This window comes from Peromyscus leucopus, chromosome 1 (genome assembly GCF_004664715.2).
Source record: "Peromyscus leucopus breed LL Stock chromosome 1, UCI_PerLeu_2.1, whole genome shotgun sequence".
In the NCBI taxonomy this organism is placed as follows: Eukaryota; Metazoa; Chordata; class Mammalia; order Rodentia; family Cricetidae; genus Peromyscus; species Peromyscus leucopus.
The window spans coordinates 21,527,793-21,555,545 of NC_051063.1; the positions used below are offsets into that span (position 1 = coordinate 21,527,793).

Here is a 27,753-nt window from a genome sequence, read left to right on the forward strand (position 1 = left end):
TGCCTCTTGTACAAGGGGTGAAATTTCTTCCTTAATTAACAGAAGAGTAAACTAGTGAGGAGCTTTAGGTAGGAAATAAGACATAAGACAATACTGACTGCACAATGAGTGATTTGAGATTGGGAAGGCTTAGTGAGTGGTTGGAGATGGGTCAGAACAGACATGCAAAGATGATGCTCAGACAGTAACATTGTGACCACTACCAAAACAGAAATATAAGCAGGAAGCTCAAGATCATAATTCAGCTAAGTATATAATAAGTTCTCAATATCAACAATTGTTGATTTTTATGATGATGTTATTAATAATCATTAAACAGCAGTTGTTGGTTTTTTCAGGAAATGGTGTTCCTACTTTGTGTGAAGGTACTTGCAAATTTGGTGTCTAACAAAGGCAGTTCCCCTCATCCAATCCTCTTCACGCACGCACGCACGCACGCACGCACGCACACGTGTGTTCCCCCTTCCCACTACACATGCATGCATACACCCACTCAGAGACTTAATTATTTATTGAAACAGTGTCTCATGCAGCAGAAGCTAGTGTTGAATTTGTTATATAAACCAGGTTGGCCTTGATCCTCTGTTCTTCCTGCCTCCACTTCTCAAGAGAGGAAGAGTAATTCCAAAGGGCGAAGAGAGGGTAAATTTAGGATAATATCTGAGGAGCCCAGGTGGTGGTGGTGGTGGTGGTGCTGGTGTGGAGGAGAGGGAGGCTTTCTGCTTCTTGACTACCCATCTCCTTTCCACAGATAAAAATAATTTTAGATAAGAGGGTAGGATTAAGACCAAAAATGTGTGCTAACTAAAAGGCTTCTGAAGTATAGTGCTATGGGAGACTGAATAGAGAAAATCAGCCTTGGTTTTCTTTGTGGACTGAATGGTGCATTAATATAGATAGTAAAAAGATTTTTCTTACAAACTGGGTAAGGGTACAGTAAGCAAACAGATTAGGATGTACATTTAGAGCTCTGATTTTACAGAAGCTAATTTATGTTTTATTGTTATACCTATGTTTTAGTAATATATCTTCGCATTATGCTATAATTTATCTTATTCATTTGCAACCTATTCATGTAGTTAAGAGTTTCTATTACAATGATTATGTGGCAGTGTTGAGAGTGTATCTCACTTGAATTTTGCTGAGCTACCACTGGCTGCAGGCTCATGTGTGGAGGTGGCTAAGCCTTCAAAGTGTGATGGGTTCATGCCTTTGTTCTTTAGACATGCAAGGGAAGCAAAGACCACATAGGATAAGCCACATGGTGATAATAAGAATCAATGCTCACATTATCCTGTTCATTCTGGTAAAGATCTAGAGCACAAGAGATGTATGGCAAAGTGTTCATTTCACTAAAGAGCACATCCATTTCAGAATCTTGAGCCCTAAGGCAAGAAATCTTCTATTCCAATTGGCTGTCTTATAAGAAGACATCTATACAGCTACAGCAAAGGACAAACCCAGATTGTTTGGCCTATTATTTAAAAGCTACAGCAGCTCTTGCTCCGTCTTACACATTTCTTTTCAGGATCATTTAAACAGAATCATACAACAATGTACACATCAGCAAACTGCAAAGGAGTCTTTTTTTTAAAAAAAAAATAATAAGATTAATAATACAAATGATGTTAAAAATAACTGACATTCAGGGCTGGAGAAATGGCTTGGCCATTAAAGGCATGGATTGCTCTTCTAGAGGACCTGGGTTCCATTCCAGCACCTACACGACAGCTCACAGCTGTCTACAACTCCAGTCTCAGGGGATCTGACACTGTCTTTTGGCTTCCTTGGACACCAGTCGTGCATGTGTTAAACAGACATACACACAGGCAAAGCACTCATACATTTACAAACACTTTAAAATGGACTGTTGGATGTATATTTTACTTATATTAGAATACTTGCAGTTTACAGTAGAACTGACAGAGGTGCTTAAAGTATTTTAATGATTTTATTTCTTTTACTGTTATGTTTATTAAACAGCAATAGTTGTATTAATCTTTGACAACTCCCCCACCTCCTCTGTGGGTGTCTCTGTGGGTTTATGTAGGCCAGGTCAACATGTGATGTTTTCCACTAACCTGTCTATCTTAATTTTTTGAGGCATGATTTCTCACTGGCCTAGAGCTCACTGATTAGCTAGACTGGTTGGCTAGTGAGCCCCCGAAGACTCTGTTTCCCAATACCCCAGTGCTGTGATGACAGATGCACATAACTATGCCTGGCTTTTTACACGGGTGCTGAAGATCTGAACTCAGGTCCTCAGCCTTGCACAACAAACGTATTACTACTGACTGATTTCCCCTTATTTTCTTGTTTCAAAACAAACAAACAAACAAACCCAAACCCTAACCATATATACCTAGGTCAAAAATGAGTATCTTCACTGCTTTGGGTATTTTGTGATTTTATGTCTGACCTGGCATAATTTACTAAGGTATAAAAAAGTACCCCAATTCAATATAATAAAACGAGCCAGAACTGAATTATTTCAACATTTGTACCTATTGCTCATGATATTAACTAATTCTCATTCATATTATTGTAAGAATTACCACTTTCTGACACTGGGTATGGATAAGCCATTTTTATTATTATTTAGAAATTCCAGAAACAGAACTCAGCCCACACTGTTAGTGACACGGGCATGGGCTTAAAAATCAAACTATGTGTTTAGCAAAATGTCTCCAGTGTTTACTATCTACAGAGCCATTGACTATCCTGTACCCATGTTCTCTGCATTAACCTCAGATGCACACTGATAAAGTAGGGGAAAGGAGATCTTAATCTCAAAGGACTGTAATAAGTTAAGTGTGTTATTACATATGCAAAGGATGTAGAGCCATGCTTGCAACATAGTAAAAAGTACAGTCATCACTGCCATCATCATAGCCCTTCTGAAGCCAAACCATACATTTCCTTCCTAAAGACTGGGGAAGGGACCATAAACTACATATTTAACTCATTTTGTTTTTCTTGGTCCTTAGCTTTATCACAGGCATTGGTCTTTCTTATCTCCTACTCAATAGTTCTTCCTTTTAAAGTCTTGTGTTTCTCAAAACTTTTTGTTTTTAAATGTGGGTACAGATAATGCAGCAAAACATTCCACTGACATGATAGAATCTTCAACTTTAGAATTCTGTGATTAAAAAACACAACCAGTTCCTTGTGGGACTGACGCTGCTTTAGTCAATCATTTGTTCATAATTTGAAGTGTAATTAAAAACTGAACAGTACCACATAGTTCTTGAAGGCCCTCTTACCTCGCCCATCACTGCTATGGGTGTCTCTCCTGTTGCCTGAGCAACACGATGCTCTACCAAGTAGAACATGTACTCGTCATATAGCAGCCGGATCAGGTGGAAGGAGCCGAAGCTAGCAGCACTGCGCAGGGTTAAGTCCCGGATGACCATGGAGCTGCTCAAGAGAAAGGGCAGAGATGAAGCTGGAATTAGTGACCAAAGTTATAACCAGTACTCTTAAAAGCAGTTAAGTCGGGAGACTACATGAAAACACGGTTATAGAGTATAAAACTTGCGATAGAACAATCCCACTGTTGAAAGCAGTTGGCCCAACTCATTTCAGTGGTGGGAAAGAGGTTGTTCTCAATAAGGCTTGAGCCTGATCATCACCAGAGCCAGACGGGTCTTCATGAGAAAAGACCCTGTACTATTATAGGTATGTCTGCCTTTCCCATTGTGCTCACAAGAGGATCGCAACTGAACAGAAACAGCTGTAGAAAGGCTGGAGACTCATCCCTGGTATAAGGAAAATCAATTCAAACTGAACATCTTGATGATGAGTGACAGTTTGTCATCTCTAAATGACAATGATCCTTAGAGTGTACTCTGTGCCCGATTTCACCCAAAAATATGAAGCAAAGTTCCCTGAATTGTCAGTCTAAATGGAGGCAAATATGTGGGATTCCAGGTCATTTTGTTGAAAGGTAAATTTATTGATTCCAGTTTCTTGGTGACTTTCATTTCAATTAAGGTGATTTCCCCCCACTAGAGATGGGAATTATAGATGACTTAAGAAATGATTAAATTTAAAAACCACGAATATTTAATGTATATATTATACAGATATGAGCCATATTGACAGAATAGTAATAATAAACTTTTATATTAAAATATAAATAAGTCCAAATAAAACTGTGGCTTTACCAAAGATGTATCAACTAATAAGCTTCTTTTATACTTCAAACATAGCTGTGAATCTGTGATTCACACTGAGAATAATGCATGTATTTATGCTTGCATGTTTTATACCAGTTTTTATTCACTTGCCTTTTTCTAAAGCTTTTTGGCCGATAAATACTAAAACTGTCACTATATTCCCAGGAGGAGGAGGCAAAATGTCACAAATGAGAGCTTTATTTTTGTAATGACCAATTATAAAATTCCAGGCAAATAAAAGAATAGTAAGTGGGCTTTACTTTTGTTTTCCACTCATTTTTCAACCTTGTAAAAACAGATTTAAATACATCAGGTTCTATACATTCACATTGGCAAGTGACAGATCACGAGGTGTGACAGCTGAAGACAGAAGCTCTGGGTTCTGATGCTGGCTGTCTGCTACTTGACTCTTAGCCACAAATGGGCAATTTCCCTGAGGTTGTTTTCTCTAGGGAAAATGAAAGCAGTGTTTTTAAGGGAAAACAGTTATTTTAAGGGAAAAATGAATATAAATAAATATAAAAGAATATAAAAACAACTTATAAATAAATAGAATGCAACAAATGTAATTTATTATGTTTATTTATAACACAACAAACAATGCTATTTGTAATTTGTCTATAGAAGAATGAAGATCATTATATGGACAGCAGACTTCTCATTTACTTTTTTAAATCATTGTACAAACAGAAGAAAAAGTAAAGCTTGGATGTCTAACTAGACCCATTATCATATGCCTTAAAACAAATACACACAAAAAAACCAAACCAGGGCCTCACTCTCTAGTCCAGGCTGGCCCACATCTCATTATGTAGCTTAGACTGAAATCTCTAGCAATCTAGCAAATCTTCCTGCCTCAGCTTCCTCTGTGTGTGGTTACAGGTGGCCTTTGTAATCTTGTCTACAACCACATAACCATTTTTAAGGCTTAAAAGTTAGTCTGAGAGTCAGATGAAACAACACATAGTAGTTCCCTGTATCTATGGTTTTGATTTTCTTGGTTTCAGGCACTGCAGTCTAATAGTATGAAATGAAAATTCCAGAAATAATCAACGTTTCAGACCACACGTCCTTCTGCACAGAGTGGTGAAGTTTACTTTCTGGCTCCTGCCACCTGGGATGCAGCTCATCTTTTTGCCCAGCAAGTCCAAGCCGTATAAAGGTCCCAGAGCGCAAGAGCAGTGATGCTGGGGTGTGAGTACAGCAAATTACTAGAAAATGCCCCTAAGTAAGACAGTGAAGGCTGTTGCCTTTAGGGAAAAAGATTGTATTCTGAGATGCGACTGATAGTAAGACTGCATCTTCTATCTGTGTAACTGAGTCAAAGGGAAGTCAATCCATTCTAGGTTTGTTGTCATACTTCAATCTGCAAAAGGTACAGTCATAACTTGTGAAAAGTGCTGACATCAAGACGTCAAGGCGTTATACCTTAGGTTGAGTGATATTGGTGGTTCAGGCATCTACTGAGGTACTGGAATATAGCTCTCATGGATAAGGTAGATAAGTGTACTCCAGTATGAATGAGCAGTCATGACATGAGAATGGCCACGTCAAGAATGCTACCTCAGGCTCAGGAGAATGGCAAGGCCTTCCTTGTCTCTGATTCAGGGGAAACAGCAAGACCTTCCTGGGTCAGGCTCAGGGAATGGCAAGGCTTTCCTGTAGTCTGAGTACAGATGTTAGCTAACTGTTGACCTATAGCTAAAAACAGTATGTGCAAAAATACTAAGCACAGCTTTCTCATCCCAGATAACTTCATGTCCCTGAGACTGTTCCCATACAGAGACCGCTTCCTCCTTCAAGATGTATATAAAGAATATGCTGAGTATCTGGGCTACTGGTGTGTCTGCATCTGAGTGCACAGTCCACCCAATCACACCTTTCAGTTACTTGGCTCTGTCTTTCTTAAGCTCTCATCACTCCCAGTAAGGTTTCCAGGATCCAGCCATAAAGGTCAGGGTACCTAACATATGTGGATCTTAACAAATCGGGTCATTACCACAGTACTGAATATACTACAGTTAAAAGTATATTCATTACAATAAACAGTTCCACATAATGGTTTCTTTGTGTCAATGAAATATCTTAAAACACTCCTCAAATGTTTATAACTCTAATGCATAAATGAATTACTAAAAATGGAAGAATAGCTTCACTTATGTGCCAAAACCCTAAAATTAAATGATACATCATCATCTACTTGTAAAATAATTTACAAGCATGTAAAATAGTAATTTTTTAAAAGTAAACATTTCTTTTTCCATGGGAAAAATTTAAAAGCTACGTAATGAGATGTGGGCCAGCCTGGACTAGAGAGTGAGGCCCTGGTTTGGTTTTTTTGTGTGTATTTGTTTTAAGGCATATGATAATGGGTCTAGTTAGACATCCAAGCTTTACTTTTTCTTCTGTTTGTATACACACACACACACACACACACACACACACACACACACAAAGAAAAAAAAAAACAAAAACCAAAAAACCAAAACCCCAAAACCAATGTAGCATAATGACTGAATGTCTAATAACATTGAACTCAAAGTCAGTAATCTTTAAAAGTAATCCAAGGGTAGAGTAGTCACTTATAACTCCATCCGTCTTGCTGAACAAAGACGGTAGATATTTAAAATACATTCCAGGAATGACAGGTAGCTAACAAAGATACAAATATAAATTAACATTATTCAAAAGTAAACACATTCAAATTAAAGAGAACATCTGTTACCTATTGCACTATGAGACCGTATTATAGTCTGGAGAGGGGGTGAGAAACAACTTTACTGTTTCTACGAGTGTTCCTGAGGATTCTATAGAAGGAATGTGGCAGTATTTATCAAAATGTCAGCTCACTGAACAATATAGTTCTAATTCTAGAAATTTAGACAATGAGCAAAGTTAGTTTTAATTGCAGCAACTCCTTCCCCACCACATATACCAGGAATGATTGATGACCTTAACTGCAGTTACCAAGAATGTGGTCTTGTCTTATTCACACAGCACAGAGAAAAAGAAATAGTCCATATAAAATGTTCGTTTCTGGGTTTTCCAAAATGGACACCAGCCCTTGAAATCTAGTTTAAGTAGACAGACCTAGATGGAGCTGAGTGTGTCTACAGCAATGCGTCAACTGCTGTGAGACTGCCAGTTTGTTTCTACGTGTCTGGGTAGGTAAATGCAAACACAAGTTTAGAAATTACTCGATTAAATATCTGGCTTTTAAACAAGAAGGAACTGTATATGTGGCTGTGGAATTTATGATATCCCTTGCAAATTTACAATTTACATTTACAATGCTAAAAACATAAGAATTCTTCTTCTGCTTCTCTGAGGATTTACGCATGAGTTTTCCTTACTCAACATGTTCTCATGCCTCAGTAAAAAAAACAGTTCAGATATTACTCTGCCTACCAGCAGGAAGTATGCATCTGCTTAAATGTCTCTTTCCTCTGTGGCCCTCAACTGTAAGCCTTCAAATCTTTTTGAAACGAAAAATAGTAACCATAATAGTGTCTAATAATATCAAGCCAATTATCCCCAACTCAGGGAGGACAGAGGGCAGGCGAGCGATGATTTACTGGGCTTGTGTATCTGCAGAGAACACGAAATACAAGCAAGTAATTTTCTTTCTTTTCAGAATTCCTGCAATAGATCTCTGTGGTGACAAAGGCTCCAGGGGTGTATTTCTAAAATGATGTCAACTAAATGCGGGGGTGGGGGGGTGGGGGGGTGGGGGGGTGGGACCCACAGAGAGAAGTAAGGGCAAGGCTGCCACTACTACAGAACACAATAGGAAGGGGTTGGGCATCTGTCTTTCGCTGCTGTGTGAGGTTGGGCACTGTGCCTTTGGTCATGTGAGATTTGGAAAGAGTCAGGCAATATAAGTGATGTTCCAGCCACTGGTCATGGGCACACATATCACTTATATTATTTTCTGTGAAAATTCAGATGAATGAAATAATGACTCTCAAGCAATCAAGAAACCATATTTCTGCCTTTAATCCCAGTACTCAGGAGGCAGAGCCAGGTTGATTTCTGTGAGCACAAGCTCAAGGTCAACTTGGTCTACTAGAGAGTGAGTCCTAGGAAATTCAGGGCTATGTAGACAGACTCTGTCTCAAAAAAGTCCCAAACCAAAAACAACAACAACAAAATTTCCAAATTAGAATTTTGAATTATATGACAGATGGACTCCTATTTCATAAGTTAGATAATTTAAATTTTTGACATTGGCATTTGATCCTGTAGTAAAAATACAAGTGTTTGTTTCTTTATTCAGGGTGATCTCACTGACTTGGGCCTAAAACCTGTATCTCCTGAGAGGTATAATTTGTCCCTGACATAGATTCCATGCTAGAATCCACCTGACCATTCCATCCTATACAAATATGGCACAAGTCTTAATACAGCTCATAAACGTGCTTTTCAAATTGTGTTGTAGATTTGGTGCCAACAACTCATTCCAAATTTGCCATTATGTATCATATAATTAGTAAGCCCTTTCCATTTAGGGGTGCTTCTATGTCTACAAAAATATGCATTTTTCCATATGAAGTATTTTAGTCTAAAAGATTCATTATCAATAACACGTTATTACCTGTTGGATACTAACCATGCAATATAATCACCAGAAAGTGACTGACCCCTAACTACTACCTCCTAACCACCAAGAAAACGAGTCACTCACTGGGTCTTAGGAGTAATCAAAAGTTAAAAAGAACATATAAATTCTGCTCTCTGATATATTCTGCTTTCTGACAATTGACAGAATTAAGAAATTAACTAAGTAGTTCTGAGTGAACTGGAATTACCCAGGGGATTTCAAAGCTCAGATTGATAGGTCTTTCCTCTATGGACTCTGACTCAAGTAGACTTGGGAAGTAGCCTACTGATGCACATTTATAATGAGTCTAAGTGGATGTGAGATCATGGGCTAGTGACTACAGTTTGAGGGCCACTGAAAAGGGAATAATAGTCATAACCCCACCAGAAGGTACTTCAATAAGGTAGGAGTAGAGGGAGGACCAGCCACGCTTTCTGACTGTTGCTGAAAACATCATCTAGAGCAGTGGTTCTCAACTCTCCTAATGTCACAACCTTTAATATAGTTCTTCATGTTGTGGTGACCCCTGACCATAAAATTATTTGTGCTGCAACTTCATAACTGTAATTTTGCTAAGTTATGAATCAGATGTAAATATCTGTGTTTTCTGATGGTATTAGGGGACCCCTGTGAAAGAGTCTTTAGACCCCAAAGGGGTGGTAACCCACAGGCTGAGAACTGCTATTCTAGATGGACTCTCAGAGATTACTATCTGAAAACTTCTTGGCTTTGAGCAAGAGGGTCTCCTTTCCCAGCAAAATAGTTCATTTTCATCAATTTTCTGCTTAGTCTCTATGCATCATAGTCATAGAGTTGGATATTCCACCAAATCTAAGTTTGTTTCTTTTTTGTTATGTGAATAGCGCGCGCGCGCGCGCACACACACACACACACACACACACACACACACACACACACACACATATTTGCAGGACATGAAGACAATTTAGCGAACTTGGGGTGCTACCTGTAGAAAGACCATTTGAGCAGAAACTGCCTGGCGGCTTTAGGGAAGCTGGGTCTTCCTTCATAGGGCTTCAGCGCCTGCATCATCACATTGTCCAGCCATGCTGCCCACTGCTCCAGTGTGCTCTGCTGCTGAAGTGTCATCTTGAAGTCTGTTTCTAGTCTCTGAACCATGTTGTCATCACACTGGCACACCCAGGAAGCCTGCTCCTGGGATGGGTCACAGATAGAAAGGAAAATTCAAGTCGGCAGCTTCTCACTAAGAATCAGCACAGAGCACATGCAGGGTGGTATCGCACAGAAAGCTTCAGTGGGGGACATGAATGAATCACGGACATGAACAATAGGTACCCAATGCCTTTGTCATCTTCAGGGCTTAGCACTTCTCCTTGAACACTGCTGAAGCAGTATTTAACTGTGACTTGGTTTTCTACTGTGGCTAGGCCTTGTGAGATACCAGCATGGTAAGGAAGCCAGAGGTGTGAACCAGTAGCATGCCCTGTCCTGTTTCCACACTGCTTCTAAGTTTCCCCACCCACCACAGAAAACTGTAAAACCATTTTACAAGACTTAGAGTAAGTCAGAGGAATAAATGGATTCAATTGGCCAAAAGTGGTCCCTAAAGATTAAAACAAAAACAAACGCTGAATGGTACTAGGTAGAAGCATATGCTGTGTGAGTTTATAGATTGGGAACAGAAATCTCAAGGGCTATCAAGGCAAACCAACAAATGCAAATTAATTCACAGAACTGAAAACAACAACAACAACAAAACCTCTTTTGAGAAAATGTAGACGTGCTACCTGCCAAGAAACCTGATTACTGTATTTTCCCTTCTGCTTCTGGTTGGGAAGTTTCAAGTTTTGTAACAACAATGAAAAGAGGAACTTTGAAAGTTACTTTTCAGTGATTGTGTAACTTCTATGATATTTCTAGTGATGTGCCGTATTTTAAGGTTAAAAGAATAAATATCTCTTCTCTCATTATCAAAATTTAATTATTTGGCAACATATTATGACAGACAATTAAAAGGCATGCTCAGGTCCTAATTTGCCCAACTAAGTTAAAACAATTAATTAGATTAGTGTGGGCTTTAGTTTCCTATGCACAAAATCCAACAAATGAGAATTGAGAGTTTTTAAGTGGGATCCATTATGATAATTTTTAAGAAAACTTTCTTTGAAGTCTGTAAAGTTCCAATACAAAAACATAGAATATGTTGATATTTTCATGAACACTGTCTGCAGCCTTAATTCTATGTTATCTTAGACGTCAAGTTGATTCAAATTGACAATTTCAAATCAATATATCTCTAATCCCATCTTTCCAGTTCTAGGATCTCTGCTGACCCTACACACTTTACATATTCAGGGTCATTTATGCTTAGAGACATTTCAAAGGCAAACTGCATCCACATCACTCTATTTTTCTAGGGAAACCTACTTTCTTCCACATCTCAGCTGATGATAGCATCTTCTATCTTTGTTTTTAGATGCTACCTCTTAAACACTACTTGTAAATAGTTTAAATAGACTAAATACAATTATAGAAAAAAATTAATAAAAAGACAATAAAAGAATATGAGGGCAGAAGTCCAAGATAGCTACAATACATGGATATGCATGTATACATTGAAGATACTTTAAGTTTTTTAAACATATATAACATAGTATATGTGCTATATTATTTGAATTCTGTTTATATTTACATTACTCCTTTATTTATGCTAATTTACATTTTGTCATTTATGCTTATACACATATAGTTTTAATATAAATATAATAAATATCATGTATTCTACTCAATATTCTGCTTAACAATGATAATTTGTCTACTTTTCCAGATACATAAATATGGAGCTATATTTATTGCTCACTAATAAACTTGTTTCATTGCATGAAGATGATATTATTTGTATAACCAATTTCATACAGCTAGACATTTGTTTTAAATTCTTACTAGTATAAAGTTTGAATTAGCTATGTTGTTAACTACATTTTGCTCATATTTTCACATAATAGATTTATATAAGAAGAGTTAAAATCTTTTAATAGTAGCAAATGGTTCCCAGAAATTTTGTATCAACTTCAAGTGTCCCTGAGTACCCAGGTACGTTAAGTATTAAAATAGTAACTAAGAGAGGGTTTTGGTTCCCCACTGCCTCAACATCTAAGCTTTTTTTGTTTTGTTTTAATTTTCTTCTGACCCTTCCTCTGTATATGGTAGAGCAATGTTAAATAGATGGACTATACGGAGCATTAGAGCTCTAGAATCTTGGGCAAATGAAAGATTCTGTGCTTCATGTGAAGAAGCTTGTTCTTGTTTATGCTGGCTCTAGAAAAAGGACTGTACTGATACACACAGAGGAATTTCACTTTTTTGTTTGTTTGTTTTTTGAGACAGGGTTTCTCTGTGTAGCTTTGCGCAGCTTTGCGCCTTTCCTGGAACTCACTCTGTAGCCCAGGCTGGCCTCGAACTCACAGAGATCCGCCCGCCGCTGCCTCCTGAGTGCTGGGATTAAAGGCGTGCACCAGCCACCACTGCCCAGCTGAATTTCACTTTTTACCAACAAATGCGAACTTACTATTTACATGAAAATTACTTTTGGCAAGATGAGATGACAATCTAAAACCTAATTTGAGAAATAAGAGCACAGCTCCATAAACCACTCTTCACACCCTACAGCTTACAGAGTTCACATTAACAATGGCTTACTTCATAAAACAAACATCTGAAGGTGTTCTTAACTTATACAAAAATAATATCCAACATGGTACATAGTAAGGAAGTTCAAAATCAGACTGTATCTTCAATAAAGAAACCCACATAGCTGGGTGTGGTGGTGTACACCTTTAATCCCAGTACTTGGGAGGCAGAGACAGGTGGATCTCTGAGTACAAGGCCAGCCTGATCTACAGAGAGTGTTTTAGAACAGCCAGGGCTACACAGAGAAATCCTGTCTCAAAAAGCAAACAAAAAAGGAAGGAAAGGAAAGGCAGGAAAGCAGGCAGGCAGGCAGGAAGGAAAGAACTAAAGTAGTCAATGATCAGGTTAACAGGTAAGACCATCCAAACTTACTTAATTCATAATGGAGATGAAAACTCATCCATTTACACTGAACATTTAGAAATAATACCATCATAAGACTATCAGTTAAATGAGAAAGAAAGCCAACTAAACTGCAATAGAAAAAGGTCTTGAAATGCAAAACCATTTGTTGAGAAGAGGATGAAACAGTGCAAAGAGATTTATGGAGGGAAGTCTTAGGTTTATAAAATGGTCTGAGTATGTCAATACAAAGGAAGACAAAGAGTAGCCCAAGTTGCTGTGTAAGATGAGTAGTAGATGTGTAGTTGACTATTTATATACAAAAATGTCCTCAAGAAAGATGTTACTAAGCAGCGAGTAGGTTCATTTGTACACATATTCAATTCAATACAAAAACAGGAACATCCAAGGTCTTGGCATGCTCTAATAATAACACCTGGAAGTTGTTTCAAACCAAAGTTTCTTTATTGCAAGAGTTTTATCCTTTTATTTGTCAGTCTTACTGAGATTCATCTTAGAAGAGGCAGGGACAAGTTCCAAATGACAGGAAAAGGTCATGAAGAAGGAATGGGAAGCAGGGCACACTAGAGAAGCCTGTCAAAGTTTGGAAGAGATAAAGATATAAGTAAGGTAAAAAGGAACTGTGCCATTTGGGTAGTCATCAGAACGTACAGAAGGAAAGCATAGGCTGAACTGAATGGCTCACCATTATATTTGTGATCCTCTGAGGAAAGGAAAGATGATTTGGAGGATAGATCCTGAATTATACAGGTTCCAGTACTAATGACTGTCACGATGGACACAGAAAAACTTGACAGTTGACAACAAAGGAAGACAAAGAGTAGTCAAAGTTGCTGTGCAAGTGGATGTGTAGTTGACTATTTATATACAATGATGTCCTTAAGAAAGATGGTTCTAATCAGTGAGTGGGCTCGTTTGTATACATATTCAATTCAGTACAAAAATCATGAATCCAGGGTTGAGGACAGGTAAATAAATGTTAAAACAAGAACAATTTACACTTTCTCAGATACTAATTGAAATAAATCATTCTTTACAAAAATTTCTGTTACCAAGTTGGAATTAATAACTGGAAACTGAAGTTGTCTTACTATTCTGACTTCAAGATAGTTTTACCTCAACTTTCCTTAAGGTTCCTTTAAACATCTTTTCAAAATGAAGATCTGAAGTAAATATTAGAGTACTTAATAATTTTGGTAAATGAGTTATTGTAACCTTGTAACCCTATTGACATACTCAGACCATTTTATAAATCCAAGACTGTTTGTTCTTGCAAAGGTTATACGATTGCACACAAGTATGTCTATTTGTATACACACCGTTGGTAGGTAGGTGGTTGTATATATGAAAAAGAGATTGAAAAATTAAGAATCAGAAACATGAGTTTATTTCATGAAACCACAATGAAAACAGCTGATTTATTCTACTATAAATGAGTGAAGCTCAAATATTATTACGGAATATATTTTATTTTATTTTTTTTAGAGTTGATTGTTTTTCATTTATTTATTTTTTCCTTTTATTTTATTTTGCAATACCATTCAGTTCTACATATCAGCCACGGATTCCCTTGTTCTCCCCCCTCCCGCGCCCTCCCCTTCTCCCCAGCCTACTCCCCATTCCCACCTCCTCCAGGGCAAAGCCTCCACCGAGGACTGAGATCGACCTGGTAGACTCAGTCCAGGCAGGTCCAGTCCCCTCTTCCCAGACTGAGCCAAGCGTCCCTGCATAAGCCCCAGGTTTCAAACAGTCGACTCATGCAATGAGCACAGGACCTGGTACCACTGCCTAGATGCCTCCCAAACAGATCAAGCCAATCAACTGTCTCACCTGGAGGCATCACGATCCCTGACTTCAAGCTCTACTACAGAGCTACAGTAATAAAAACAGCTTGGTATTGGCATAAAAACTGACATGTGGACCAATGGAATCGAATTGAAGACCCTGACATTAACCCGCACACCTATAAACATATAATTTTTGACAAAGAAGCCAAAAGTGTACAATGGAAAAAAGAAATCATCTTCAACAATTGGTGCTGGCATAACTGGATATCAACGTGTAGAAGGCTGCAAATAGATCCATATCTGTCACCGTGCACAAAACTTAAGTCCAAGTGGATCAAGGACCTCAACATAAATCCAGCTACTCTGAACCTGCTAGAAGAGAAAGTAGGAAGTAGTCTTGAACGCATTGGCATAGGAGATCACTTCCTAAATATAACACCAGTAGCACAGACACTGAGAGAAATAATCAATCAATGGGACCTCTTGAAACTGAGAAGCTTTTGTAGAGCAAAGGATACGGTCAATAAGGCAAAGTGACAGCCTACAGAATGGGGAAAGGTCTTCACCAACCCCACATCTGACAGAAGACTGATATCCAGAATATATAAGGAACTCAAGAAATTAGACATCAAAACGACCAACAGTCCAATTAAGAAATGGGCTATAGAACTAAACAGAGAATTCTCAACAGAGGAAACTCAAATGGCTGAAAGACATTTAAGGAATTGCTCAACATCCCTAATCATCAAGGAAATGCAAATCAAAACAACTGAGATACCACCTTACGCCTGTCAGAATGGCTAAGATCAAAAACACTGAAGATGCTTTATGCTGGAGAGGATGTGGAACTAGGGGAACTCTCCTCCACTGCTGGTGGGAATGCAAGCTTGTACAACCACTTTGGAAATCAATATGGCGCTTTCTTAGAAAACTGGGAATCAATCTCCCCCAAGATCCAGCTACACCACTTTTGGGCACATACCCAAGAAATGCTCAATCATACCACAAGAGCACTTGCTCAGCTATGTTCATATGTAATATATTTTAAATAACAAAGCATGTTGTGGAGAATAAATTTCTTATAAATAGAGTAATGATTTTAAAAGACACACTGTACAATTTACCTACTTAAAGTATAATTCTTCTCGAAAGGAAGTCCTGTACCCATTGTATTTGTTATCTCTCATTCTCTGCAATATCCTAGTCCTACCCAGTCAGAAATCTATTCTGCCTCTAATGTCTAGCTAGGCATCTCCTATAAGTGGAAGCATGTAACAACTTCCCTTCATTAACATGTTTCTGAGGCTCAATCAAGACTTCAGAAGTTCCTTCCACTGCCCAGCAATGGTCCACTGTATAGATAATGCACATGTTTGGTTATCAGGTAAGGACCTCTGGGTTTTCTAATTTGAACAATAATGCTATGAACATTGAAGTACAGATTGAGGATCTCTACTCCGAAAATGCAAAATCTGAAATATATACAGAGTGTTGTATGCTCAAAACTTTTGTGTTTTGAAGCATTTTAGAGTACAGACTTTAGGGATAATCATGTGGTAAAGTCTAGTAAATATTAAAAAAATCTCAAGAACACCCAAACATTCGAGTCCAAGCACTTTAGACAATTGGTCAACTTGTGTGGCCATGTTTCCCTTTGTCCCGGCTATCTGCCAAGCAGTGGGCTGCTCAGTCACATGATGAGTCTATATTTATCTTTTTGAGGAGATGCCAGACTGCCTTAGTGGTTGTGGCAGTTTGCATTCCCATCAGCAGCTCATGAAGTGCTAATTTCTCCAGTTCTCCAGGGTCCAAATCTAATATTTTCTGTCTTCAATCACATCCATTTTAGTGTGCATCTAATGCTATTTCCTTGTGGTTTTAACTCCTGTTAAACCCTGGTGGCCAATGCTAAGAATCCTTTCATGTGTTTATTGGGCACTTGTCTATTTGCCATTTTAAAATCAGGTGGCTTTTTATTAATGGGACCCAGGGTAGTTGTTTATATATTTTATGTATGGAGTATTTACAAGATGAGCTTCTGACAGGCTTTGCATTGCCTTTTTACTTTTTGTCATGTAGTCTCTTGTTAACGCCAAAAGTTTTAAATTTGGATTGTGTTGAATTATGCATTTTTTTTTTTTACTTTGTAGCTTATATTTTATGTCAGGGGTGTTATAATTTTTATATAGTAACAACTAACTTTGTTACTTTAGTATCATAAATAAAATATTTGTTAGACTTCCATAAGGAACCTACATTAGTCATTTCCAAGTGTAAAGTACAGAGCAACTAGAGTTAGAAAAAAATATTTTTTTTTTATTTGAACCAAGCTGTCCAGACTTACTTCAAATTAATTCTTTAAGTGAAAGAATTTTCTCAGGTATCTGCAATGTACTTTGCAATAGAGGTGTTTAGCTCTTCAAGGTGGGTTACTGTAATAAAAGAAGTACCTGCTTGAAAGGGTACAGACCACTATTTAAACAACCTACGGTAGTAGTTACAGCTGGGAAAATGAAATAGAGAGCACTTAAGTAGTTATTCAAATTCTTACAGATATAGAATAGTCTAATTTTTTTGCCTAACTTCAGTGACTCTGATATTTGTTATCTTTTTAACTTCTCAGCAAACATGGATATATTCTGTTGCCTACTAGTTCATAAACCTTAGCTGACTTTATCCCTAAAACAAAGGAGTTCAGTTTAGTCTGATCAGGGTAAAACCCCATCTTTGAGGAGACTATGAACATAGATTTTGCCATTGCATGCATCAGGTCCTAGTTTAGAATAACTGACACCATTCTTTAAAAGACAGGATTTGCAAGGAGGCAAAGTACCTGGACATTGGCAAAGTCAACGCGGTTGAGGTCGCTGAGCATCTGGTTAATCTGGGAAGTGTTCTGAAGTACGGCGCGGGCTGCCTGGGCCAGGTGATTGAGCGATGTGTATCTTCGCAGAGTCTGGGCAAAGGCACTTACAGCGGCAACCTACAGAAACCCAAGCAGGCAGGAGTGGGGTGTCTTTTCATTTTTCTCCCCCCCCCCCCCGCCCCGCTGCTTTCTCATAGAAGAAACTATTAAATACTTCAAAGTTAACAGCTTTCCTTAGATACATTCAAATTCATTTGGTAATAGTTTACTCATAAATTATATAGAATTTAAAATTCTTAAAGAATTATTTGGTTTTGAAGGCAAGCAACACTAAAACAAGCTCCCACACTTTTCAACATCTGAGTGCAGCAATCATGAAGGCAGTCTTGGAAGTGAATTACTCAACCACAACAAGAAATTACATTGTCTAAAAAAGTAGGGAAATGTTTGCTTTCATGACCGCCAACTCTTTTTAGGACAACTAGAAACTAGACAAGTAAGAACATTCCTTTTTATCTGGAAAAGCAAACTGTACAGATCTACTGTTAAGTGAACAAAAAAATACTTTCAGAGCCGTGCTGTTCAGACTCACCATTATGACTTTAAGTTTACAAGTGGGCAGACGTGATGGTGAAACGTGGGACTTCAAAGTTGGTCTGCCCAAGTACATTTATCAGAGCGCAAGCAGCGTAACTCTTTGTTTAGGGTTTACATTTGTTTAAGTGGGCTATGTGGGAAATTTCCATTTATTCTTGGAAAATCCCCTGTCCACGTATCTCCATCATCCACAGTGGCCAGAAAGGCTGCAGGGGTGACATGAGTGCCCCCTTTGCCCTCAAGCTTCCAGCTGGATTAACCAATCAGGGACGGGCATTGTTAGGAGAGGGAAGCACTGGACAGCCGGGGTCAGAGTGTGCATTCCTCACAAGCTATGTTCTTCCCTTTTCTAAGGCTACCATTGGGAAACTCAGCAGGAGGTTCAGTAAAGCGACAACACTCATCCCTTACCTATTTCAGACCTAGATTTGCTGAGAAGTTCTCATTGCTACCTGCAGGATGCTTAAGCATTGGTTTTTCTCAACTCTGTTTGCATGTTTAGAAATAAATTCAGTTATTCCACGTACCCTTCACTTAAACCTTTTGTTTCTTTTCTTTCTTCTCCTCCACTACTCTAATGGATTGAATCTAGGACTTCAGGCATGCTAGTCAAGTGCTCTACCACTGAGCTCTATCAACCTAGCAGGTGAACATTTTTTTTCAAATGAGATACTGAATGAGTTAGCCTATGTCGGAAGATATCAAAGAAATGAAAAAAATGGAAAAAAAACCTCTAAATAAATATCTAATTTTCATAGAAATGTTAGATACACAGTGGATATGACCCCAGTCTTTAAAAATATGCCAAAAAGCCTTAGCATATTTATAGGAATACACCATATTTATATTGAGTTTTTATGGGTACATAGGAAGCATATATTTGAAGAATCAGTTGGTTGTGTAGAATAATGTGTTGACTCATTTAAAAGTGAGATGTATTAGGACTATATGAAATATTTGAGCAAGCTCACATACCCTAGAAGAGAAAATGTTTTTCCATTTTTGTGGTTTATATACATTGAGTACATATTATATACCAGGCACCAGGCTAAGTGTCTTATATATTTCACATTGTTCAACTGTCAACATGTTATGAATCAGAGAGGTCAAATACCTTGAGCAAGGTTGCACAGAAACTCATTTAAGTGGTAAGATTTGAACACATCCATTTTAATACTATTACCACTGACTAGGAAGCTCTTCCCTAAGTTGGGTAAACAGTCTCAGTGATTGGGAGCTCAGCAGAAATACAACTACATATCAGCAACAGCAGAAGAGCAGAAGTTATATTCTGCAATGGTAAATACGGAGACTATTTTTGAAAATCAGCAAAATGGCCAATGTTGCAGGCAATCTGCTATGGCATTCACTTTGATGACACCGAGAAGGGAAGTGATTTCAGCTATTTGAGGTATTATTAGGAATACAACTGATTTTATAAATTAGAAAGGTTCTTCAGTCACAATCAAATAACATCTTTAATTTTGTGATTTTCAGACTAGAACCCAGGGCTTTATTCATGTTACCACTGTGCTACTTTCCTAGTCTCTGGGTCTTACTAAGTAACTTGGGCTCTCCTTGAGCTCCTTACATAGTCCAGGCTAGGCTGAACTCATGGTCCTCCTGTCTCAGCCTCCAGTGTGCAAAGCTTAAACCAAAGTAGAAAGAACTGGAGCTCCTTGTGGCTCCAAAGAGACTTTCTGGCTACAGGAACCTCAACAGAGTAACATTGCACCCCAAACAAAGGAAAAGATATACTGTTGGAGTCTAATGGTGGATATATTCAAAAGCCACAAGTATGAATTTAAGCAACAAAATGAAAGTAAAGTCTCTATCCAATCTTGCCATAGGAATATTCTCACAGATTAACCTAAAGTATCATGCTAGAAAGGGGTAATGTGTAATCTACGATCCGCTAGGATGAAGAACAGTGGAACTACAACATCCATATGCTAGCTCTGAACAATATTGGGTTACTTATATATGAAGATCTGTTATGAGAAAAAAAATTACTTGAAGAGAGAGTTTCTTAAGCAAGCACATGTGTACCCTACCACCAAAGGACATAACCATACCTTGGTTTGTATCATTCTCTGTGGAATATTGTTCATGGCATTTGAAAGCCAACCTTCAAGGCTTTTTGCAAAATTTCGAATGGCTTGGGTCAAGGCACCTAAATAATAAAAAAATAAAGGCAGAACAATAAAGATACCCAAGATCATTAATTTTTATGCTGGAATAAGGGAAATGTATGTTTATACTACTTTTATATCACAGAGCAGAATTTATATTATCTTCATTGATTAAAAAGTAACATTTCTAATTTCTTAGAGCATCTAAAAGTAATCTTTTTGGCTTTTTAAACTATTTGGTTCTCAGACTGATGACACCTGTTGGAAAATGCAAACATTCAAATCCTTCTGTTCATGGCAACATATACCAGTTGTGAATATACGTTATGGGGCTTTGTACCTTGGACAAAACATCATGAAGAGTTTTGTGATCAAGGGCTAGGAATTTCCATTTTGGTTTCAAACTTAATCTCATTTTACATTGTTAGTTAAAATGAAACACAGTGGAAAAGCTTTGTTTTTCTCTATTCAATGTTTTACCATAGAACCTATGAACTGGAGTATTTGTCTTTGCTGAAAATAGAGGAAAAATAATTGTCGGAGTAAACATTTCAGATGCCTATTCCAATTTCACATGTAGGAGCTAAAAGATCAGTGTGATAAAATTGCTGTCACAGAGAGCAATGTTACTAAGACATTTTCAAAAGAGCCAATCCAATCTTAATTTGTTAAAGCCTGAAATGGGGACAGGTCTCATAACAGAACTTTACAGTGGTCACGAAATGACCAGAAACATCTTCAGTCATCATTGTTAGCTTTGTTAAAAGGGAGCTGCTCACTGAGTTGGCTCATGTGTCCTCCAGTCAGTGGTCTTTTAATTCCTTTGTGCCCAGGACTACACACTGTGGGGAGTAGATTTAGGTGTGTAATGAATATTTAAAGCACCCATAACATAAAACTACTCTCTACAGGTTCCATACGTCTGGTAGATACCCAGATCTGTGATATACTATGAGAAAGAAGTTCTATTTTGGCCAGCTGTCACCAAGAACATACAGCAGGACCAAAGTCTTGGGCTATCCTTTCTATGCTCAAGTGGGTCTGACCGTCTTTTCTTGCTACTTTTGCCAAAACAGGTTTTAGAGGGAAATTTAGTATAGTCAAATAACTTACAAAAAGATACAAAATTTAACACCCCAATAATAAAACAACTGAGTTTTTTTTTTTTTTAAACTTATTTAACTGGATAGTAGAGGCTAAAATTGCCTAAATATTGATTGGGAAAGAATGCAGACTCTTAATGAGGCTTAACTGGAAATTTCTTGAGAGAAAATCTTTCAAAAATCTCCAAAGCAGCCCACCTTAGTCAAAAGAGAAAAAAAGAAAGAAACACATCTTTCTGTTGTGTTATGTACTAGAATCATGGAGTACAGGCATGAATGGAAATGAAAGGAGTGAAAAAAATTAACAGCCTTTTTTGAAACTCAGTAAAATTTTGTTCAAGGTTCAAGTTAGCAATCTATATTTCTCACTTTGTTCTATCATTAGTATAATAATGATTGAATTTGAAAAGACCCCAATAACTTCTTACATTATTTTTTAAAGCATTTCATATATGCCCTATTTTATCTGGACAAACTTGATGGAAAGAAAATTATAATATAAAAAGATACACTGTGTATATTAAAAAGTTTAGGTATTTACTTTTTTTATACTCAATAATATTCTGGACCACCTTTTATTATATTCCCAGTTGCCCCTTTAAAGTGGTACCAGTTGAAATCTTATTCAATAATTCACACTTAATTTCCTTTTTCCATGTTTCGGGGGAATGTATTTTAGAATATAGGCGTTTCAGGCTGACTTTAAATTAGTACGATGTGCAGACTTTTTAGCTAAAAAAAGAAATCCCATCTGGACAGAAAATGGTAGAGTGAAGTACTAGTAGCCAAGAAATACAATTTTTAAAAATAAAATTAAGTTTGTTCTCTCTGTAGGGATTCATATAAAATCGAAATTGTGCAGACTGACTCTGACAGCTTCTAAAGACTCATAAATGGATGGTTTGATATTTAAAAATCTCTTCTAAAGCTGAGCTCCCTCAGCCTGCTCCAGATCAGTATTAAAAAGCACATAACCCAGCAATAGCTATCTACACCATATTTTAAGCACTGCATTGTTGAGCTTCATTGTAAAATAGAAATTGAATTCCCCAAATTTCTTTTGTAGAGTAGTACATTAGTGCATCTTGTAATTTCAAAGAAATAAAATGATTCCATTTTCTGGTGAATGTAGTGACAAGCTACTTGACAGAATTAACTGTTTTTCTAATCAAGACAAAGGCAAGTGTATTCTATACTTAAAATTCTAAGGCTTAAAGTAAACCAAAACTGACACATGATTTAAATTAGGGAACTGCTAAATTCATATGATGCTAAGACAAAAGCACATGGTTTCTGAATTGTTTAATGAATATTGATGCTGTTGACTTGCCTCAAAAAAACGAGCACTCCCTGACACCCTCTCCTTGTATCTCATGAGAAAAACTGAATGTTGGTAGCCAGATGTCATAGGCTAATGAGTTAGCCCATGCAACTTCTTTTTAAATATCTCTAGAGATTAACACTCAGAGCACAAGGAGCAGGAGAGTAGGAAAAAAAAAAAAAAAACAACAAATTCTGGAACTAATACCAGTGGAAATTAACATGGTAAAATTTTCTGTGACAATATCAATTTTTATCAATCTTTTTAGTCAGGTAACCCGGTGTAGATAGAGTGGAACACATTAGCAATTTATAAAGTGTTAAGACAATGCCAGTGGGATTTCTTTTGTTTTTACTTTCTCCTCTATATATTAATGTACACTGATTGGCATAATATGTAAATGTGCATAAGCATCTATTTTAAGGTAATGAATACATAAAAGAATTTATATCTTCCCTTGTGTCTTTGTATTTACAAGTATAAACATACAAATGTTAATATCTTCATTTTTCCTTCTACTAAACTCTATGTTTTCCACAATAACGTAACAAATAATTGTGAATGGTATATTTAAAGTACATACTGCCAATGTCACTAGCTAAAAGATTGCTTTAAATGTCAGATGGAAACAGTCCCATTTCTTTAAAAGTTAAGGTCACTAGTATGGTTCATCCAGGTATAGGTACAAAGTAGTTCCAACAGCTTCTAACAATATGTATAGTGGCATTTATGCCACCAACTACAGAAAAAGCTTTGTTTGCTACAACATGGTTACTGAAAAAAGTAAACAGTGATTTACACAGTTCCCATTCACTTCACAGTGGGGCACAATGCTTGTGCAGTTATTAGAGTCTTCTCTCAAAACACTAGTTAACCATCGGTGTTAATGGCAACTGAATTAGGAGCTCTGAAGACAAATACTAGTTAACCATCAGTGTTAATGGCAACTGAATTAGGAGTTCTGAAGACAAATACTAGTTAACCATCAGTGTTAATGGCAACTGAATTAGGAGCTCTGAAGATAGTATAGGTGACAGAGTAAATGCTTTTAAAGGAATTCAACTCTACTGGAAACCACAATCAATCCATTTCAAATCCTAAGCAACCATGAAAGAGAATGGGCGGCAGTTAGAGATTGTGATATTTTTTGGCTATATGTAGAGGGCTTTGACCTTGAGTAGAATAATTTGGCATGGTTGACTGAACTAATAATGTTCTTGCAATTAGTTTATTGAGGGTGTCATAGCTGTAGGTTGACTTTTAAAAATAATAATAATGAAAAGACTAGAAAACAGTTCATTTCCCCTTCATATAGTGTCACTCAGGCTCTTTTCATGAAAGATTCTATATACTGCATGTTTTTTATTTGACAAATTTAACTGAAACTAGGATCATTGCTGATTGTAACATCAATCCCCAGAATTTCTTGGGTGGTATGTATGAGAACAAAAGCATCCGTAGTTGTCTCCATTTAACTTACTAGGAATGGGTCTAAGGACGTCGGGGATGAGAATCTCCACCAAAGCCTGGTACATCCCATGGTCACAGTTACACATCCATTTCAGGATAGACTCATGTTTGCACAGAGTTATCAGCTTTGCTTTCGGAAGTCGACTTTCTATTTCACTCAGATTGCTGGTGTGAATAAATGTCGCAAATGAATAGATGGCAAATGAGGATAAAACAGAAAATGGACTTTAAAAATAGTTTATCAAATATCACTGAGGCTAGAACTATACCATAATTGCACTGGTGTCATATGGCTGGATATATATGTATGTATATATACAAACACACCCCCAGAGCTACTACCTATGTACATTAATATTTTCTTATGGTCTAAAAGACAGATAGGATTGTAATCCACTAACATGGCATAGATCTACCCTAGTCCCCCAAATCAATAAAATGGGAGCTACACACACTAAATTCTCAGAAGAGCAGTCTGTGGTTTATTCCTAGAATGGTCAATCTACTCAATGTTATCAGGTAAGGTTCACAACTGGTATACATATCTCTAATTTATTATCTGTGACATCTACTTAGTCATGAAAATGAATCAGAAAAGTATATTGAATCTGACCTTGATTCAGTAATGGTAGTGCCATCGGTTGGAGTAGAGGGAGAATAGCGCCAGAATGTTTGCCATAATTTTTCTATCAGGCTAAACTGAAGATTCACAACAACGTCCAAAATTGCCTAAAAACAAAATGACCAAACCATAATACTTCCTTTACTTTCCCTTGTTCTTTTACTTTACCACCAACTAGATGTCTCTGCTAAGGCAGCTATCATTCCTGCAAGGTCTAAACCATCCCATATTGTATTCGACCCTTTGCCCAAATGCTGTCTTGTTTGCAGTGATTCACACCAGTCACATGTGTCTACCCAGCCTTGGAAATTTGGTGACTCCAAAACGGCATCTAAAGCTTATAAGCACTAAAGGTACACTGCATATTCAAGACATGTTAAAACACAAAGGAAGACAATAATTAAATAGCTAGCTATTATATTAATTACATATTAAAGTGATAATGTATTGCCTTTCAAAGATACAGTAAAACAATGTAAAATCAAATAATAATTTCTTTAATCATTTACATTCTGAAATACTAACATCACTACATTTCAGTGGCTCAGTAACAAAAGAAATGAAAATAAGTAGTAATGATTTGTCTATGTAGTGTGTTCTTGTTGAAATGAAAACAGATGGAATTTGAACAACTCCAAAAGAAAAGTGCAAACATTAGCCACTAATGTTTATAATGTTTCCATGTTGAAATAACATACTGTTGAAATATCAGACTGCTTGGTGGTTTATACTGTGTTCCCCATAGTCTTGGGCATTTGGATACTTGGTCCTCAATTGATGGCACTGCTTGGGGATGTTTAGGAGATGTAGCCTTGTTGGAGGATATATGTCACTGGAGGCAGGCTTTGAGACTTTAAAGATGTGTGCTGTTTCAAGTTCTTTGTCTGTGTTCTGTGCTTATGATTCAAGATCTGAGTCCTCAGCTTCTTGTTTCTGCTGCCCTGCCTCCTGCTTGCTGAATTGTCTCCCTGCCATGACAAACTCTTAGCCCTTGGGGACCATGAGCCCAAATAAACTTTCTTCTCTAAGTGTTCCTGGTCATGGTGTTTTATCACAGCAATAGAAAAGAAACTAATATAGACAAATTAGGTAACCAACTGAATTTTATTTTTATGTTTTTTGCTTACATAATATGTCTACTATACTTTGAGCTTAGAAAATAGAAAAAACAATTAGTAAAAGTTAATATTTTCTCCTTATTCTTTCCATTTTTGGTAATACGAACTCATTTCAAACTTAGAAGAGATGATATAATAACTGGTACAGTTAATGTATTATATTTCCTTTATTGACATGTAACATTTCAAAGATGGGAAAATAAATGGAAATTAATAATCTGCTTATATTCTAGTTTTTAAATGACATGACATAACATGCACAATTTATTTATTTGTTTGTTTATACTGCTTCCATGTTAGGTTATGCTTTTTCACATTCTGTGTTTAAATAAGATGTTACTAAAATCTAATTAATCAGGTCATTCCCACACAGACACTCCCACAGGCCAACGTGATCTAAACAATCCCTCATTGAGACTCTCTTCTTGGGTAAATCTAGACAACTTGACAAGTTGACAATTCAAACCAACCATTACAGCACTCTACCTACTTCTGACCAGGAAGGACAAAGCATTCCAACATCTGTGTTCTTGGATGAAAGACCACTGGTCATCCAAGAAGGCAGAGGTTAAGAATGGTAAGTTGCTCAAGTGTGGCAGATGGGGTTAAGGTTGATCTAATCTTCCAAGGGAACTCAGTCAGGCAGAGTTAACATATGAACTGGAGTCAAGAGGCCTCCAGACACTGATACTTTTCTGGGAAGAAAAGAAATACACATACAGCCATGTTTGGCTATATAATAACTTACATTCCCCACTACAGCATACAATCTTACTTTTGTATATTCCTTTTATAGATTAGTTTAAGATTACTGTTTTCTAACTGTGGGGTCTGCCTTGCCTTGCCTTTTAGTTTAAATTTAGTTTCTAGAACCGTTTTCCAGGTGTAACAAGTTTCCTTTTTCTTTTGTGATGATGTCAGTAACTGTCACTTCCATATCTAACTTTTGATGACCATATTTAATTTCAGTCTGCCACTCCAATCACTTTATAATAGAGCTTTCCGATAACAGCAAACATGGAGCCAAAGAAAATGTAATTCTGTGATTGTGCTGAATGCCAAAAGGCTGATGTGTAGGTAATATAAGTCAGTATAATGGGTTTGATTCCATCAGTAACTGAGAACTAAGACAGAAGATTCCCATATGGATCTATAAAAGAAGGCAAGAAAATGGAGACAACCTAGAGTCCATCTGAGTATTTTAGAAAAAGTAAACTGTAACTTTGTAATTCTAGCGTATGTGCCACGTGTATAGACAAGGCCTGAAGCGTGAGACAGAGATGGCTAATTCAGGCATTAAGCATGTGCATGGAGGATGTGTTCTGAGAACTAGCAGGGAATACTGCAAGTAGGCAGCTAGTGAAAATGAACTAATTTAATATAAAACTTTTCAGTAAGATTAAAAAGTACTAAAGGCAAGCTCTGAAAATAAAGTAAATATAGTTGTCCCTCATCTCATATGAAATCAAAACCCTCTCCAGAAGTTCTGATACCTGCTTCTTTAACTGCAGCTTAGGCATATTCTAAGTGATGTCTCTACAGTGTGAGGCATTAATACATAACACACCTCTGAGACTAAAACTAGTGATACTTAAAAATATCTCAACAAATACATGAAAAGAATTCCAAATAGGAGAATAATCCTACCTTAAAAGTATAAACTATAGAAAATATGAAGTAAAACATGGCAAGAGTTTCAGCACATCATAAATCCAATATCTTCAAATTAATCTCAAATAATTCTTTGAAAGTGACACCCACACCAGCCTAAGTTAAGGCAGCTTGGTGACTAAAATACCATTATTTTTTCAAACTATTTTCAAATATATAAGCAAATAGAAATTAAAATAATCTATATTCTACTGGGTTATGGCAAATGACTACAGGATTAAATCTGAGGGCAAGGCAGCTTTATTTAAAATGT

At 37.0% G+C, this 27,753-nt stretch overlaps 1 protein-coding gene across 8 annotated transcripts in view; it reads right to left on the bottom strand.

The window, feature by feature from the left end:
• Rfx3 (regulatory factor X3) overlaps nucleotides 1-27,753 on the bottom strand; it is a 266,547-nt gene that overhangs the window by 22,219 nt on the left and 216,575 nt on the right. For all 8 annotated transcript variants that reach the window (XM_037205516.1, XM_037205509.1, XM_037205501.1 and 5 more), the window contains 6 exons: nucleotides 24,703-24,818; nucleotides 24,100-24,254; nucleotides 20,139-20,236; nucleotides 17,434-17,583; nucleotides 9,746-9,954; nucleotides 3,264-3,417 (listed from right to left, as the gene is read on the bottom strand). In XM_037205516.1, the coding sequence (XP_037061411.1) occupies nucleotides 3,264-3,417; nucleotides 9,746-9,954; nucleotides 17,434-17,583; nucleotides 20,139-20,236; nucleotides 24,100-24,254; nucleotides 24,703-24,818 (882 nt within the window). The remainder of the gene's footprint in view (nucleotides 1-3,263; nucleotides 3,418-9,745; nucleotides 9,955-17,433; nucleotides 17,584-20,138; nucleotides 20,237-24,099; nucleotides 24,255-24,702; nucleotides 24,819-27,753) is intronic.